This window comes from Lissotriton vulgaris, chromosome 2_1, assembly GCF_964263255.1.
Source record: "Lissotriton vulgaris chromosome 2_1, aLisVul1.2, whole genome shotgun sequence".
Lineage (NCBI taxonomy): Eukaryota > Metazoa > Chordata > Amphibia > Caudata > Salamandridae > Lissotriton > Lissotriton vulgaris.
This window is the reverse complement of record NC_141687.1, coordinates 1,192,159,311-1,192,177,473: the sequence shown is the minus strand read 5'-3', so window position 1 is coordinate 1,192,177,473 and position 18,163 is coordinate 1,192,159,311. Positions and strand designations below refer to the sequence as shown.

General features: G+C 45.2%; 1 protein-coding gene across 10 annotated transcripts in view; it reads right to left on the bottom strand.

Moving 5' to 3' along the window:
- Positions 1 to 18,163, bottom strand: part of APLP2 (amyloid beta precursor like protein 2) — a 640,140-nt gene that overhangs the window by 250,854 nt on the left and 371,123 nt on the right. For all 10 annotated transcript variants that reach the window (XM_086956906.1, XM_086956911.1, XM_086956909.1 and 7 more), the window contains one exon: positions 8,298 to 8,428. In XM_086956906.1, coding sequence (XP_086813032.1) covers positions 8,298 to 8,428 — 131 coding nt within the window. The remainder of the gene's footprint in view (positions 1 to 8,297; positions 8,429 to 18,163) is intronic.

Sequence of the window (18,163 nt, the reverse complement as noted above, 5' to 3'; positions counted from 1 at the left end):
ACCCATTTTGACTCGTCTGATCCTAGGGGTTTTGAATTTGTGCTGGTTAGAAGATCGAAGCTGGCGGGGGCGATATTGATGTACCAAGGCCTTTAGGTACTGAGGTGCTTTCCCGGAATTAATCTTATGCATATAGCATAATGCTTTAAATTTGGCACGATTGTTGATCCGAAGCCAGTGAAGATCACGTAATGAGGCTGAGATGGGAGTTCTGTTAGGGAGTTTGCAAAGCAGTCGAGCAGCTGAGTTTTGTACAACCTGTAGCCTGTGTAATACTGCCTCGCTTGCGCCCAGATATAATACATTTCCATAATCCAATTGTGATGTTATGAGAGCATGGATTACAGTTTTTTGGGTAGGCAGCGGAAGCATCCATAGGATTTTACTCAGCCATTTTAGAATGACAAAGCAGGTGGAAGCTACTTTGACCGCTTGTTGCCTCATTGTCAGTTGGTCATCGACAATAAAGCAGAGGTTGCGAGCCGATTGCACAGGAAGCGGGAGAGATCCCATCTGGGACGGCCAATGTTGAGGGCCCCAGAGGGTTTTGTTGTTACCGAAAAGGAGGAGTTCGGTTTTCCCACCATTCAGTTTTAATTTATTAGTGTGCATCCAATCGGCAATGTTTGTTAGCCCCGAACGGAGCATAGAGGTGTCGTACTTAGTTTTGGCTGAAAGTGAGAAAATAATCTGGGTATCGTCGGCATAAGAATATACCGGTAGCCCAGCTTGCTCCGCTATTCTAGCCAAAGGGCTTACACAAATATTAAAGAGCAGGGGACTCCATACTGAAAGACATGGACTTTGGAACTAGAAGTAGGGGAGAAAACTTGGAAGGATCTATTCAATAGGAAGCTGGATAGCCACTTGAGTGCAAGGCCAGTAATACCACAAGATTGAAGGGTGGTTAGGAGGATGGTATGGGAAACAGTGTCGAACGCGGCACTTAAATCAAGAAGAAGAACAAGTACCACTGTTTCTCCTTTATCTAACTGTATCTACCTGTAGGCGGATATGATGAACGACGAAAATAACGTCTGGGATCTTGCAATTGCAAGGCTCCCATAGATTTAGCTGTGTCTGTGTCTTTTTTAATTTTTTCTAAAGATACATCGACATTAGGACCAATAGGTGTTTCTCATCAAATGGCTGACTGAGGATAACATTTTGTACTTCAGGTTTGAATCTTGAAATGCGTAGCCAGGCATGCCTATGCAAAAGGACACTGGTGTTAATTACCCTTAAGGCAGTATCTGCGGCATCTAGGGCACAACGAATGGAAGTATTGGTGATGTTTTTACCTTCCTGTATGAGTTCATTGGCTCTATTTTTATATTTATCTGGTAAATGCTGCATTATGGATTCTAGTTCATCATAATGTGCCCCGTCATATCTTGCCAATAGCGCTTGAGTATTGGCAATGCGCCATATGTTAGCTGCCTATGACGCTGTTTGTTTGCCGGAGGCGTCAATGAGTTTAGATTCCTTATCTGGTGGTGAGGCCTCACCTGATGTTTGTGAGTTGCCACGTTTACGTGCGTTAGAAATTACTATGGAATCTAGCGGTGCTGGGCCTCTAAGGTAAACTTGATCTGGAGGGGCAGCTTTGTATTTTTTCTCAATGCCTGGGTTGAGGACTCGAGCCCTGACAGGATCTTTAAATACCTCTGTTGAATGCTTAATGACCCCCTTAAGCATTGGCAAAATAGAAGTGGACCTTTGTGTAGTGTCAAAAGTGTCCAATAAGAAATCTTCCTCCACAGTGTCTGTGTGCAAGTCGACCCCATGGTATTGGGCAGCCCTATGTACTAGTAGGTTAAAACCTATAGTGTCCTCTGGGGGAGAAGGCCTGGAGGGAAATACATCATCTTGAGGGACCTAAGGCACATCAGGGGTGGTATAATCATCCCATGGATTAGGTGATTAAGGGGAAATATTGGTCCCTACTGGGTCATGTGCACCCCCACCTGTGTCATCAGAGTCTGTATCTACATCACCATCTGGATTAGGGGATGGTGTAGGAGAATGATGTGGTGGAGGATGAGGAAGAGTATGGGGAGGTAGAGAAGGGACCCTTAATGGAGAGGTTGCACTGTCTCTCTTCTTTGGAGGAGGAGGTGCAGGCACCTCTAGTGGTCTCCTCTTGGAACTAAGAGTCAATTGGCCAGTCTTAGGATCCTTTACAAGAGTCTTTTGAGTAGGATCTGGTGTAGGAAGCTCTTCTGTGGAGGGTAGATCCTTCGGTGTCGAAGTTCTCGGTTCCCGAGATTTTTTCGGCACCGAATCGGTAGCTGGTTTAAGGTCTTTTGGCTTAGAACTGTGACCTTTTGAAATGTCCTTAACCGGAATGTGTTTTTTCGGTTCCGGAAGTTTTTTCAGCTCCGAAGCATGGGAGTCAGGACCCTTAGGCAGTTTTTTACTCGGCTCCGAGTGCAGTTTTGACGTCGATAAGCTGGTGGCTTCTTTTTTGGTGTTGGTATGGGATCGACACCGGGAAAAGGCTGACTCGAGCCCGAGCCACCTGAAGGCTTAGTAGTCTTCTATGCCGGGCCCGAAGGCGGGGCGTGGGAAGCAATCTCTCGGTGTGCACCCGGGCCTGAAGGTGAGGGTGTGACTAAGCTTTTTTGGAGGGTGTCGAGAAAGGGTTGGGTCGACGTTCTTACTTACGACCCGCTGAGCTGGAGTGATGTCCTCGACGTCTGAGTCTTCGGCATCAGAGGTGCTGGCACTTTATTCGGCCTGCTGCTGTTCTGGCACGTCGACGCCCTCTTGAAAGATGTTGTCCGGGATTGAATCTGACAAGCGAGCCATGGTTCTTCGAGCTAGTCGGTCCCGAATCGTCTTCTTGGAGCAGAAGGAGGCACAAGCGGAACAGTCTTTGGCCTTGTGCTCTGGGGAGAGGCAAAAGTTGCACACCTCACGTAGATCGGTGTGGGAAAACTTCGACCCACATTGAGGACACTTCTTAAATGGCGTCCTTTCCATGAGCCAGAGAGTAACGCCTAGGTAGGCGGACCGGAACCCGAAGACTTAGAAGCCGTGAAGAGTCGCGTCGATGGGGACCGCGATAACAATACCGTCGAACTGGGTGAGGATTGTGCATCGAAGGAAATTAGGTTCCAAACCGGAGCGCAGGAAATACATCCGAGCCCAATGGCGGAAAAAACTAATTTGAGGATGGAGCCGATGCCCATGCGGAATGTGGTCCAACGGAGGAGTCACCTATCTCGTGACTTCCAAGGAACTTTTCAGGACAAAAACAAACTGCAAACATCCGGGCCCAACACTAGGTGGCGGTCTATGCACAGAGTGTAATCTGCAGCTCATATGCCTCAAACATAATTTTTAGTTAAAAACGTACTTACCTTATTGCGAAAATCTCAATCTCAAAATAAAATACAACCACAGCTTATTTTTATAAAACTGGAGTGGATCTCCTTTTTGAATCATCTGTCCATTATTGATTAATATTGTGCAATAAATGTCTCCTCTGTGTTAGGCTGATGGCTGCTCGCCCACACTACCACTAATACAGCGCTTCAGGTTTTACACTAAGGCCTGTAAACCTTTGGAGAACCCCTTGACTCTGTTTATGTTATAACCACCTAGTGGCACACCATAAAAAGAGCCAGCGTCCTACAGGCATAGTTTATTGATGAGTGTGTGGTGAGAGATTGTGCTGAAAGCTGCAGAGAGGTAGCTCTGATGTCCTTAAAGCATACTTGGGCAGAGTCTGCCCTCTTACCGATATGGAGCGGTATCCTTAGATTACCATACCACAGTTACACTACCTAGCCTTGCATTTTGAATTTAGCATTGCACCCTGGCTTTTGTAGCTCATATACCATAATTTGTCTCCATTACTGACACTCTAATTGATCAGTTGGTTGCCATTATTGTTATATTGATTCATGCTTACATTATCTCAAGCCTGTATGCATTCACTCAAAGTTTAAGCTCCGACCTTCACTCTAGGGAAAATATTTGTATTAATATGATTTTTTTTAATGGTCATATGTATTTGTCATGTTATTTATTTTTATTTGACAATTATGTTTTCCCTTACTTGTTGTTTGTCAGCGTACCATGTGTGTATTATTGTCGTTTCCAATCGCTTATACACCTTTGCAGCTGAAGGCATATCTATAGGTATGAATGCAAGCTGACTAAGGCTTCTAGAGGGCTACGCGATCATAGGTATGCACAGCTCTATCACCATTACTTCACATCAAGATCGAATGTATTGACTTATAACGTTTAAGTTTTCATATTTAAGGCAGGGAGATCAGGGTGTTCACTGCCACAATTTGGGATGGCAGCGTTATGCACATATTATGGCAGATCATGCAGCGTTTACTGCGTAGAACAGAGCCACTTCTTTTACCCGCTGGGAGGACCCAACCCGTGATGAAGGGCAAGTCATGAAATGCATTGGGTGTTATGTATTAATGGATAATTGAAGACCAATGATGGATGTATAGGTGATCTCTGAACACTATTATATTGATGAAGCTTACACCAACGACATGAATAAAAGGATTGTTTGAACAAGTTCCTCTACGTTTCTATCTATGTGGATTTTGAAGAAAAGCTTGTCCATTACATTTAAAGAGAGGCAAAAAATTAAATAGTCAACATTTTTGCGAGTGCTGGCGGGGACGTTTATTCCTCTGCAGGAAAACACATCAAATTGAGCATTACGCAGGACCCATTGAGGTTTGTTACTTCATTCAATTGTATCCTACCAGTAGTATTTGATTTAAACTTGTGAACATGTGTTATGGTCATTTACGTTCATTTTATTTGCTACAGTCTGTCATTGGACCATGTCTCTCGCATTGTTCTTACATTGTTACAGTGGATTGCATAAGAAGAGACATAACTATAAGCCAATCCTGCCTGCTATTATAGGTATGCAGGGCTATCTCTGGATACTCTTGAAATCCCATCCATGGTTGTTTTGTATCCCTTCCTCATACCGGATAAATATTCGGAATGGCATTATGCAATCTCGTCACATACACACTGTTGAATGGGTTCCCATTCCAGTCTTTCTGTGAATCCTGAATGTAAGCTTCTCTCCATGAGCACGATGGGTGCTTGTGGTCACTTTTTGGATTAATTCACACGGAAGTTTAACATGCGCCACCGCGTTACCTACTTTGGTAGATTTTGACTCACTGAAGCCCTGGCACTGCAATATATTTGCGAACTAGCTCCTACCCAACTCACCAACCCTCATGGTCAGATAGACAATTGAGCATCGAGTAGCCCGGATTTATTTGTTTTTTTCATTTATGACCTTATATCTGGGGCAGCGGATATCTACTGACTCCATCTTGTCAGGTAGGTAAGCTGTAACTCGATGAACTTTCATTTTAAGCTTAACTCTCCCAAAATACAATTACTTTTTTCATTATTCCTGATGAGCCCTATTGGTTTCTTTAACCTATCAGGAGCCTACAGCACCCTTCAAGGTAAGACTCTCCCTTCTTTCCTCCTCATCCTCCCTCCACCTCCATTCGCTCCAACATTGATTGTTATTTTCTCTTACAGAATTATCCTAGGTTCCTTAAGCGGACCTCTGTGCAAATCCAATTTTACTTACTATTTAAGTCCCTTTTTTTAACTTACCTTTTTCTTGTACCTTTTAGGCCAATCATTGCCATTGTGCCATTCCATTGACCACAAGACACTATAGACTTCGATTGACCTACCTTCTGCAAAGTATCTACAGAGTAGGTAGTCATGCGTCTTTGCCCTTTTTTATGCACTTGTCAATTTCCTATTCACCATGCACTTTCAACGTTCAAGCACTTTTATTCTTTCCTTGATGACTAACATTTTGTGTATAAATTGTATTATGTACTCAAGTACAATGGTTGACCTTTATATTTCTGAATGATGTTTATTATTTGTGAAGCATGCAGGAGAGGCTCCTCCATTAGGGTGGTGGAGTGTTGCTCCATTAATTAAAATGCCCCAAGAAAATGCCCCAGAGATTAAAAAAATGGTAATATAGTTAATGTATTACCATTTTATTTTTAACTAACCACGTCCCGAGCCAAGTGCCAGGACGGGGCCGGACCATTGCTGTTGAGTGGCAGCAGCAGGGAGAAGTGGTGAGCTGGGGGCATACGTTTAAAGTGCGCCTGTCACTTTAGCCAGCTGCCTTGCAAAAACCAGTAAATTTGAGCACTTTAAACCTCTCTAACCCAGCTTGAGAGAAAGCACAGGCCTCCAGTGCCCTTGGGGCAACTGTGAGAGCCTGCACCATTCATTCCTGATGCTTCTCTTCAGCTGTTTAACAGCATAGGAGCAGCACCAGGATTGGTTAGGGGACTTGGCTGGGGTCCGGACTGGAGCAGAGACGTGCAGCAAGGTTAGTGACTATTTTATATATTTTTTAAATGTATTTAACTACAATGTTCTAATGCTTACTAAATCGCAGACATGCATTACATTACCATTTCAAGTTAAACATTTTACCGTTGTCTTGCCGAGGTTAGATTATGGCAGTGCTACCCTCTGTGACCTTCGCAAATACTCTTTGGCTCCATTAAGGGCTGCATTTAACTCGCCTGCTAGACTGGTTACTGATACCAAGCGAAAAGATAACCTATCCCCAGTCCTAAAATCCCTCAATTGGTTGCCCTTCGAAGCACGAATTCAATTAAAGATTGCGGTTCTTACACACAAAGCCCTTCACCTTAATACTCCTACGTACCTTGCCAAAAACTTAAATTATCCTCTGGCATAAGAGCTTCAAGAAGCGTCCCTACCCTCCTCCTGAAACCACTCATCCTTAAGAAAAAGAGAAGTTATCACCAAGCTTTCCCGGAGCTGCCCCTAAGATTTGGAACTCTCTCCCACCGGAGGTTCGCAGAATCTCCTCAATGACTGCATCCAAAGTGGAAGCCAAAAGATTCCTAATGAACAAATTCATAACCTAATAGGGTTAGACTCACGGGCCGTTGACATTGCACCTGCTAACTTTGTTCTTACTTTTGATACAGCTCCCCCTTGTACACTGTGTTTCACCCTTGCTTCCCGCCTACACCTGTTCTTTGTATTACACTCCTAGTTGTATTTTGCACTGTATTTTCTTTCTCCCCTTCCTCCTATGGATATTGTTATAGATATTGCTTTTGTTCCTTCCTCCCATCATATTGTAAAGCGCTCTGTTATCCCTCTGGATCTTGTTCGCGTTATATAAAACTTTATAAATAAATAAAAACTTTAAAACAAAAATGTAATGCATGTCGGCAATCTAGTGAATGTACTTACAGGTGCATGCACCCACTCATTTGCCCGGCCCACCACTCTCCAGTAGTTGTCAGACATCACTGAAGTATGAGTCATGTTCGTAAGTGTGAATCGTAACCCCATCTGCCTATTTAGCAAATATTTGTGTAATAAGTCTACAGCGCACAGTTGTTATTGGATATATATTACTAGCAGATAAGGCATATGATTGGAATAAAAATTTAAGGACGGTTTGACGGACTTGTGCTTCTTGTCAGGCATAAATTCCACACAACAAATTTACAAATGCCTGCAAGTGGTTTGTTACCCTTGAAAGCCATTGTGATGGATTTCAAGATGGCACTTTCTAAACATTTAAAGTGTGATTGACAGGTTTTGCTTGTCATGACTTGCGATTTAAAACAGCAGAGAGATTCAAAATAGTCACCCCTTTAAAGACTACTTCAGAACTATTTTTACACACTTAAAGCTAAAAAACTATTAAACAAAGTTACACCAATCTAGAAAAAGTATTGTCTTGTGAGTTAAGTCCTGCTTTCATGCCAAGTTTGGGTTAAATCAGTTTATCTGTTGGGACTGTAGATGTGAGCACCATTTCCTACCGGAGCTAAAATGAGAATCCAAAATTATGTGTTTTGTCAACCACCACATTTAAAAAACAAAATCCTCTTGGACTGTTTTTCACAAACGTTGGAATGCTAAAACGTAGCTGACCAATTAAGTAGACTGACATGTTTCGTGTAAATCCATTCACTAGGTCACAAGTAATAGGCAAATCAAAATGCATTATCAATGGAAACATTTATGAACCATAACTACACAGTGGCTATCGCTACTGTATAATAAAGCCAAGTAAGAAACTAATGGAGCTCACAGTAAGCAAGATGTTGCCATTGAACACAACTTGTTATGGAGCCTTTTCTTCGGATTCTCACTAAAAACCCTGCCCAGCATCGACACCGTCAAACCTGTGTAACCTTGTTAATCTTGCAAAATGGAACCCTCCCACAAGGTTACAAGGAAAGGCTCACCCGGTCCATGCGGTTGTGGTTTCTGATCTCCAGCTGCTCCTTGGCCTTTTGGAAGCGTGCATGCTCGCTATCGTCAGCGGGGGTCTCAAAGTAGACTTCCACATCGTCTGTGGGCTGCGGTGTTGGGAGAACTGGAAGAGAGAATAGAATGCTGAATAAACTTCACATGAAACCCAGTTGGTGAACTGACATCCAATTGCTTTGTCAGATGATCGAGGATTTAAACTTTAAAAGAAAAACCCAGTCATCAAGACTGAACTAAAGTAGAAAGATGTCCATGGCGCCAACAAACAAGAGGAACATAGTGTGCGCTTCATTTCCCATTCTGCCTTTGGTATTTTCCTCAACTCAATAGAACTTGGGTTTTTATTCACTCCAATAAGTAGAATATTCTAGAGCTCCTCTGAGATCTAGTCAGTCTCTCTCCCTCTCTCAAAAAAACAAGGTTATAGGGACGTTATATTTAGGCTCAGGGTTCACATGTACAAATCCATGGAAATTCAGCAGTTATAGTTACCTGAGCTAACTAGAACTTACGCACCCGCAATGGCCTATGACCTCACATACTGATTCACTCATGACATGGTCAGTGACATCACTGATTAAATCACTGATGACATCATCCACAGAATCACTCCCACACCAATACAGTCACTCACACACCCAAAACAAAAAACGCTTTTCGTATGGAAACTTTGGTCCTAACTATAACTACCTACTGGCTATAGCCAGTAGGATATATAAATATATATGTTACCTAATGGAGGTCGCCAGTAGGTAGTTATAGTTGGGACTAAAGTTTTCATAGGAAAAGCATTTAAAGGTTTGCCAACAACTTTGGCACCGCTTGACGAATCAACAACAAGTTCTCAAAACTTCTTCTTTTTGGTTCAGCTGCTGTGTTGAAAGTTTTACGGTGATCCGTCAAGCGGGCGCCCCCCCAAAAAAAAGGGGGGTCCCAAAATACTTTTCACCCATGTTAATGTCTATAGGGATTTTGCATTTTTTGAACACTACTACAGCCCGAACTGCTGAACGGAATTACATCAAATTTGGCAGACAGCTAGATCTTGGTCAAGAAAGTGTGCTTTTTGTGATTTGGTGTAACTCCGTTCAGTAGTTTGTTAGATATCTAACTTAAAAAAAATTAGATATCTGGGGGTGCAAGTCCTTGCAGTGGAATCACTAATCCTACTAAAAATTGATTGCCTGCCAATAATTCAGCTAGGGAGTGTTAGCAGCCATCTTGGGAATCCCACAAAAAAAAGAATAAAAAAAAGAAAAAGGGGTTAGGGTAGGGACACTTTGAGCCCATAGATTTGGTGCAGGGGTTTCCCAAAAACCTCGCCATGGCTCAAAAGCATGGAAAAAAAAAATCTTGGTAAACCCGATTTCTGTTTACTTAGCCCACAAATGGGCCAGTTCCAGAGGGCAATGGGGTCTGAAAAAGGAGAGGGGCGCACGGGCCCCCCTCCAGGAGCTTAAAGTAGCCCCAGGGACCACCACCTCCCCGGGTCTATATTACAAATGAGTGTGGGGGGCACATAAACCACCAGCTAGCCAGGGCACCGCCTCCTCCCCAGGGCTTTACTTGAACATAGTGCGGCGTGGGGCTGCGCAGTCTAAGTCACCCCAAGGTTTTAATAAAATTCAATGTGGGGGCCTCACGGACCACCCGCAGCCCAGGGGACCGCTTTCTTGATGGGGCAAATAATTTAAAAAATTGCAGGGGCCCCAATGCACCGTCGGCCCGGCCAACCCCTCCCGCAGACCTGGGGACTGCCACCTCCGCAGGCAAATCTAGTAAAATAATGAAGGGGGTCCTTTGTGGACCACCACCTCCACGTCGAAAAGAAACGAGGGGCTCTAGGAACCAATAATGGCCCTGGGGACAGCCACCCTCCAGGGCCAGTTCCAGCAATGTCACGGGGTGCCCACTTCCAGGACATTGCAGTTTGCTATGCTCGAGCCATGCCATAGCAAACAGTGCTCCGCTTTGAGCAAGTGACAGCATTTTGCTCTTGCTTGGTCAAAGAGGAACACAATTTGCTTTTATACTCAGGGAGCTGCATGTCAGCAGCTCCCTGTGTGTAAAAGCAATGCTGGCTCCTGCAGGAGGCGGAGAGTTGGCAGGGACCAAACGGGCCTTCAGGCTCCCCCACGGTTCACAAATAAGAGGCCCCGGGAAAAGAGATTCCTGGTGCCAAAAATGTCCTGGAAAGGGGGCGCTCAGCCCCTTTCCCTTGAAAGAAAATGTATTTTTTTTTTTTTTTTTTTTAAAAAGGCCTACCCCGGGGAAAGGGGGTCCCTGGGACCGAAACCGGCCAGGGGAGGGGAGGGGGACTATGCGATATATATGTACATATATATCCGCACTGGATGGGGCCCTTGTCTTGTGTGATAAAACAAACAAAAAATGTACAATAAGAGCAGGTCCCAGGGCGTGGGGTCCCCGGGCCAAAATCAGCCCAGGGAGGGGGGGGAAATCGGGGGTCTTGCAAACCCCTCTTGCATTCTTTTAAAAAAACAAATACATTTCAAAAAAATAAACACCGGTCCCCGGGGGAAGGAGTCTCCGGGCCGTAATAGCGTAATAGCCCCCTTCCCGTTTCAGATAAGCCCTGGGAAGGGGGGCCCGACAGCCCTCCTTCCCGAACAAGGAATAAAAAAAATAAACAAACTCTGGCACGTAGGTAGTATTAGTTTGTGGCATATAGTGCTGTAGAATTCACATTCTGTGCTTACTCCTGTCATCTAGTGCTGGGCCCGGATATGTGTGTACTAACGAGGGATAGTGACTCCTCCTCTTGCTCGTAATACACATGATCATGATAGTGACTCCTCCTCTTGCTCGTAATGCACATGATCAACGACTCCATTATTCGATTGATTTCCTCAAGGATGGAAAGTGGAGCAAAGCGATATATAGAGAGATGTCCATGCGAAGAAACAGGAAATTGAGATTAAAAGATCACTGCAACGGCCACTGGTGTCTGGGGAGGGAAGATGGGTGCATGTGGCTCTGCATCACTACATGACACGAACAGATGCTTGCAGGGTAAGGAAAATGCTACTTACCAGTATGCATCTGTTCTTGGCATGTAGAGATGCAGATTCACAGACTATGCATCGATCGCCATCTGGTGTTGGGCCCGGATGTTTGCAGTTTGTTATTATCTTGGAACAAGTCTTAGGAAGTCACAAGATAAGTGACTCCTCCTCTGGACAATAGTGCACATGGGCATCGACTCCATCTTCAGATTGTTTTTTCACCAATAAGGGAAATTATGGAGTTTTGTGAGAAACAGAAAGAGATGTCCATGTATGTTTTATCTAATGAAGATAATACTGGTACAGATAAAGGTAGTCAGGGAGGTGAAAGGGCGTGTGTGAATCTGCAGTTCTACATGCCAATAACACATGCATACTTGTAAGTAGCATTTTCCATTCGAGGCATATGAGCTGCCGGTCACACACTATGCATAGATTGCATAGCAGTACTGTCCCTTTAGTGGCGACCACCAGTATCTGTTGCAGTAGTCTGAAATAGTGTTTTGAGTACAGCCTGGCCCACACTAGCTTGTTGTTTTGCTTGCACATCTGCACAATAGTGTTTTGTGAATGTGTGCGGTGTAGACCATGTAGCTGCTTTTCAGATATCATCCAAGGGAATGTTTCCTAAAAATGTCATGGAAGCCCCTATTTTGCGAAAGTGTACGTTTTGCTTTGTGATAGCAAATTTGTATACATTTGACAATCCACCTTGCAATTCGAGATTATGATATGGGATTGTCTTTATGTGGTGGTGTAAAGAAGTGCTCTTTTTACGTCTAGTCTATAAAGAGCTCTTTCTGCTACTGTTCGTGGTTGCAAGAAGAAGACTAGCAACTCTACAGATTGGTTGAGATGGAAGGGAGTAATAACTTTTGGAAGGAATTTGGGATTGGTTTTGAGAACCCCTTTGTTATGATGGAGTTGTAAAAACGGTTCTTGAATAGTTCGTGCCTGTAGCTTACTGACTCTTCTGAGAGATGTGATCGCAACAAGGTAAGCGACTTTCTATGTAAGAAATTGTAGCTCAGATTTATGGAGAGTGTGAGAAGTTGGCCTGGTATGTGATGCTCACTAATTCTAGTGATCACCTTGTACCATGCCAAGCAACCCTTATGATGATTGGTTGTAAGTCAACCTTATAGACCAGTTATCCTAGTGGTAACGTGGACAAAGCAGTCTTAGGCTAAACTCTGAAAGGCATGTGAAGCCAGCTGTATTACCATATACAACCCCCTTGAATACCACATGAAAGGACACCACACAGATATATATTGAAAATATATATATATTTATTAACTACAAATATCCCCTGAACTCTTTATGAGCACAGAAGCACAAGCGTTAAACAAACCACAGTTTAAAATACACAAAAGTTGCACAATATGGATGAGCCCTAGGGGCCACCTAAACCATATACTAAGAAAGTGGTATAAGAGATACCAATCGAAGAGAAAACAGGCCTAGGGCCTTGGGAATCGCTGGAGCTGTTCGGGACTAGCAGTGACTAAGTCGGGAAAGGCCCGCGGGACTCGGGTGCAGTGTTTAAAGTGCACGCACTCACCAATGCAATGTCTATGGTTCGTAAAAGTTAAAAAGTTAGTTAATTAGGAACCTTCCGAGTGACCTAGAAAGCTAAAACTTAAGACACAGGCCCTAGAGGTGGGTACCAGTGTGGGAACACCGGCGTTGCCGAGTTACCTCACCCACAGAAGTCGAAGTAGTGTCGGGTTTCGTCACGCTGGTCGATGGTGCTTGGAGCTGAAGATGCTGCAGGCGGCTCGATGTGAAGAGTTCCGGTGGATCCAAGGGTGGATCTGAAGATGTGAAGACCTGAAAGCAGAGGGGACAATGTTCAAAGTCACTAGCCAGTGACTACCGTGGAACCAGATTGGAACTAGGCGATGTCGGGTGCAAACAGGCGTTGAGGTGTAGCTTCTCTCTGCAGCCACGAGGACACCGGGGGTCGAGGACGTCCAGGAGTCGATCACGAGCTGTCCCACGCAGGCTTATTTCTGTTGGCGGTGTCGGCAACTTGATTGAAGCAAACAGGCCTTGGCTAATGCAAGCCACACAGGAATCGAAAAAGGCTCATCACTCGGACCAGCAAGGTCAGAGCGGGTGCTCCCTTTTACAGGAGCGAGGGCAAGTCTGGAGCAACCAGACCCGCAGTGTAGTTCGTCGGTTTCGTCTCCAAGATGGCCGCTGACCACGTGGCTAGTGGCCGGGATGGCGCGACGAGTGGCACAATGCAAAAGGGCCCCACGCAGATCGTGGAGATGCTGGGGGGGCTGATCTTCGGTGCAAGGGCTGCTCGGTGGTGGGGGTTCTCAGTCCCCAAAGCACAACGTCGAGGGTGCCTCGGATGCTGCGCAGTCAGCTCTTCGGGTGTCCTTCAAGAGGTCCGGTCCCACGTCTCTCGGTACCTCCAAGGGTCCCTTCTTTGCAGGGACAGTGGATCGGGCTGTGAGAAGTCTGGGAGTCTGGGTCTTGTCAGGCTCTGGGCTCGGGCTCCGGCGGGAGGCGGCGGCAAAGCAGACGTCGAGTTGCTGGTTGGTACCTGTGTTCACAGGGTGGCCACTCCTAGGCCACAAGGGAGATGCTCTTCAGTCTTCTGTGCAGCAGAATGTCGAAGTCCAGTCGTCTTCTTTGTTTAAAGTGGATCACCTGCTAGGTCCCTCCTCTGGGTGGGACCAGGAAGGGGGGCGGTTACACCCCCTTTCCTTTGTCCAGCTCCTCGCCAGGCCTGGGTCTGGTAAGTCCCAGGACCGGTTTGGACTGTCTTATGCACGGGGACACCTTGTGTGCCCTGGGCATGTCTTAATCTATTCAGCCCTGTCCTACCCAATAAACAAAATCCTGTCTGGGGTGGTGCTCGCACCTCCCAAGGCAGGAAACCCTTTGTCCAAGCCTCCCTCGCTGGAAGGACTCCCAGCAGCAGGAGGTCAGACTTGTGTCTGTGGTGGCAGCGTCCATTTTGTGACGCTGAGGCTCTGGTTAACTTTAACCGGGGTTAAGGCTACACACATGTCGTGTCCCTCTAGAAGGGTGGAATGCTATCCCCGTCGACAGAACTGTCGAGGGGATAGTATTCCAAATCGTATGACACCTTACTCGACATGTTTTGATAAAGCCAAACCAAAGTTAGCATATAACCGCGAGGATTATAATGCACTTAAGAGTATATGGTATGGCAATATCCCGGAACAGCTAAGGGAGTGGTCCCCGACAGCTGCAGACAGGCTCAGCTCATGCTAGAGCACCATTCCAATTATTTCCAAGCACTCTGCCTCCAGGTTTGATGAGGCCTTCCATAGGAGTGGCTGATAGGAACATATGTGTCCAGTTTAAGGTTAGATATAGGGATACTACATCTAAGTAAGAGGTGATTACACCAACTTACCCCAGCTGAGTGATCAGCCAGTTGTGTCAAATATGGAGGCCAGGCCAGGGGTGGCACAATACATGCTGCAGCCCCTAGTAGGCCTTGGAAACACCTATGCCCTGGGTACCTAGGGTACACTGTTACAGGGGCCAATAAGGTGAACCAGTTCCAATTCGTAATGCACCTAGGGTTCTTTGGCAGTAATTTAGAGAGAGAACAGCAGGCTGTGGGTCTGATTAGCAGGCCCACAGCCACATTAAGTCATAAACCAGTGAAGCAAAAAGCAAAAAAATTGGGGTGACCATAGGATAGCAGACCCTACTCTCCTACACAGAGGTTCAAATGGAAAACCCATTAACCTAGTGAGGACGATGTTTAGATTCCACACTGGGGAAGGTGGTACCTTGGGAGGAATTATTCTTTTGAGGCCTTCCATAAATGCTTTAATGGCAGGTACCCTGAACAATGACAAATGTTGTCAGTTTTGCAGGTAGGTTGCTATGGCAGCGTGATGTAATCTGATTGATGTGTATGCTAGATTACATCTTTGAAGATGCAGCAGGTAACATGATGTGCTGAATGGACGCATCTAGAAGATTCATTGTGTTATTGGCACAGTATATCACAAATCTTTTCTACTTGGCTGCACAGCAGGCTCTAGTGGTGGGACGTCTAGCTTCTTTGATGACGTTCATGCAATCAGGTGGGCGACTGAGGTAACCAAAATCTAGGAGTTCAGGAGCCAGATCGCCAGGTTGAGCTGTGCTGGATCTGGGTGTCTGTTCTCTACATGGTTCTGTGTTAAGAGTTGTGGGGAGAGATGTCGTTTTTGGTGCGGGACTACTGATAGTTCCAGCAATGTTGTGTACCATGGCTGTCTGGCTGGTGTTGGAGCAACTAGGATCAGTGTTAGTGACTCTTGTTGCAGCTTGCGTACCACTAATGGAATGAGTGGGAGAGGCGGAAAATCTTAGGTAAATCTGCTTGACCAATTCATCCAGATCACATTGCCTTTGGACAATAAGTGTGGATATCTGGCGGCGAAGCTTGGGCATTTTGTGTTTGAATGTGTGGCAAAGAGATCTATCTCTGGATGCGCCCACATTTGGAAAAATGGTTGAAGGACTTGTGGAGGAAGTTTCCACTCGTGAATCTGTTTTGTCTTATGACTTAACAGATCTGCCATCTGATTCTGTATTCCTGGAAGATGTTGGGATAAAAGGAGTATGTTTTGAGAAATTGCCCATCTCCTTATGCTCTGTGCTAGTTAAGAGAGCTGCAGAGTGTGTCCCCCCTTGTTTTTGTAGATAATACATGGCTGTTATGTTGTCCGCCCGGACTACAACAGCATTGCCTGATGTGTTTTTAGAATGCTTTTAATGGCAGAAAGATTGCTAGTAGCTCCAAATGATTGATGTGGAGTAGCTCTAGGAACGGTCACCCTTTGGAAAGGTTTAGGGTGTTCCACCACTGCAGAGAGCAATGTGTGCGGCCGTCTACTAACACCAGATCTTTTAGCCGACCTTGAGCTTGGTTCCACTGACGTGCTAAGCATTCCTATAAGGGAGTATCTGGAGTCTTGCATGAGGTACTATGAATATGCAAGAGACCATCATTCCTATTAGTTGCATAAACACTCGAGCTGGAAGTGAGTACTGCGGTTGGAATTTTGTTATAAGGGCCTGCATACTTGCTATCCTGGCTGGATTGGGATATGCAAGGCCATTTGAGGTGTCTATTGTGGCATCTAGATATTGTTGGATGCGGGATGGTTGGATGTGAGACTTTGGGAGATTTATTGTAAACCCTAAGTTGTGAAGTAGTTGGATTGTGGTGTGTGTGTGATTTACACACTGGGTATGCGACTTGGCTTTTATGAGCCAGTTGTCCAAGTATGGGAAGACGTGAATTTGTTGTCTTCTTAAGTGGGCTGCTACTACTGCTAGACATTTTGTGAATACTCTGGGTGCTGTGGTAACTCCGAATGGGAGAACCTTAAATTGATAATGCTGACCGTCCACTACAAATCGAAGATATTTCCTGTGGGCAGGGTGTATGGGAATGTAGAAGTATGCGTCCTTGAGATCTAAAGTGGCAAGGAAATCGCCTTGCTTGAGTAGAGGAAGGACCTGTTGAAGAGTGACCATGTGAAAATGGTCTGATTGTATGTAAAGGTTTAATGGTCTGAGGTCCAGTATGGGTCTCAGGGTCCCATCCTTCTTTGGAATTACAAAATACAGGGAGTAAACCCCTGTGTTTTGATGGTTCTATTGCACGTTTCTGCAGGAGGGAAAGCACTTCTTGTTTTAGAAGCGTTAAATGCTCTGTTGACATTGGACACTGATTGGGTGGTATGTTTGGGGGAGTTGAAGTGAGCTCAAGGCAATAACCGGATTGGATGATTTGTCTCACCCACCTGTCCGTGGTAATGGTGTTCCAGACAGGTAGGAACTGTGTCAATCTTCCCCCGACCGGGGTAAATGGTCCAGGGGAGCAGTGCAAAGTCATTGTTTGGAGGTGGAGGTAGTGCGAGTATTGGTAGTTTTGCCTCTACCTTTGCTGTTTATTGCCCCCTGTAGCCTCCTCTGTAATAACCTCTGGTAGAGGAGGTCTGGTGGGACTTTTATAGGAAGTGGAGGAGTTCTCAGTGTTAAAGCCTCAAGAGGCACCCCTATAGGAGGAGTGACTAAAGGAACTACTGGGAGCTTGCGATTGCAAAGCTCCCATTGATTTGGCGGTATCTGTATCTTTTTTCATCTTTTCTAAAGATGAATCTACCATAGGTCCGAATAAGTGTTCTTGGTCAAAGGGTTGGTTCTGTATGGTAGTCTGAACCTCGGGTTTGAACCCTGAAATCCTTAGCCAGGCATGTCTGCATAAAAGAACACTGGTACTAATGGCTCTGGAGGCTGTGTCTGCCGCATCTAGAGCACATCGAATGGAGGTATTGGTTATTAGTTTATCTTCCTGTATGAGATCATTGGACCTTGTTTTATATTGATCTGGAAGTTGTGGTAGTAGGGTCTCTAGTTCATCATAGTGCGCCCGATCGTACCTAGCTAGTAAGGCCTGTGTGTTGGCAATTCTCCATATGTTGGCTGCTTGTGACGCCGTTCTTTTAACAGATGCGTCCAAGAGTTTTGACTCTTTGTAAAGCGGTGGAGTATCGCCTGAGGTTTGGGAGTTAGCCCTTTTCCTGGCGTTGGAGACACCAAGGAATCTAAGGGAAGCTGGCCTTTATTGTATGTAGAATCAGTTGGGGCTGCCTTGTACTTTTTTTCTACCCTGGGGTTAATGACTCTAGCCCTTATGGGGTCTTTAAAGACTTCAGGAGTGTGTTTGATTACCCCTTTTACCATTGGGAGAATGGAAGTAGACCTTTGAGATGTTACAAAAGTGTCCATGAGGAAGTCTTCTTCTATAGGGTCTG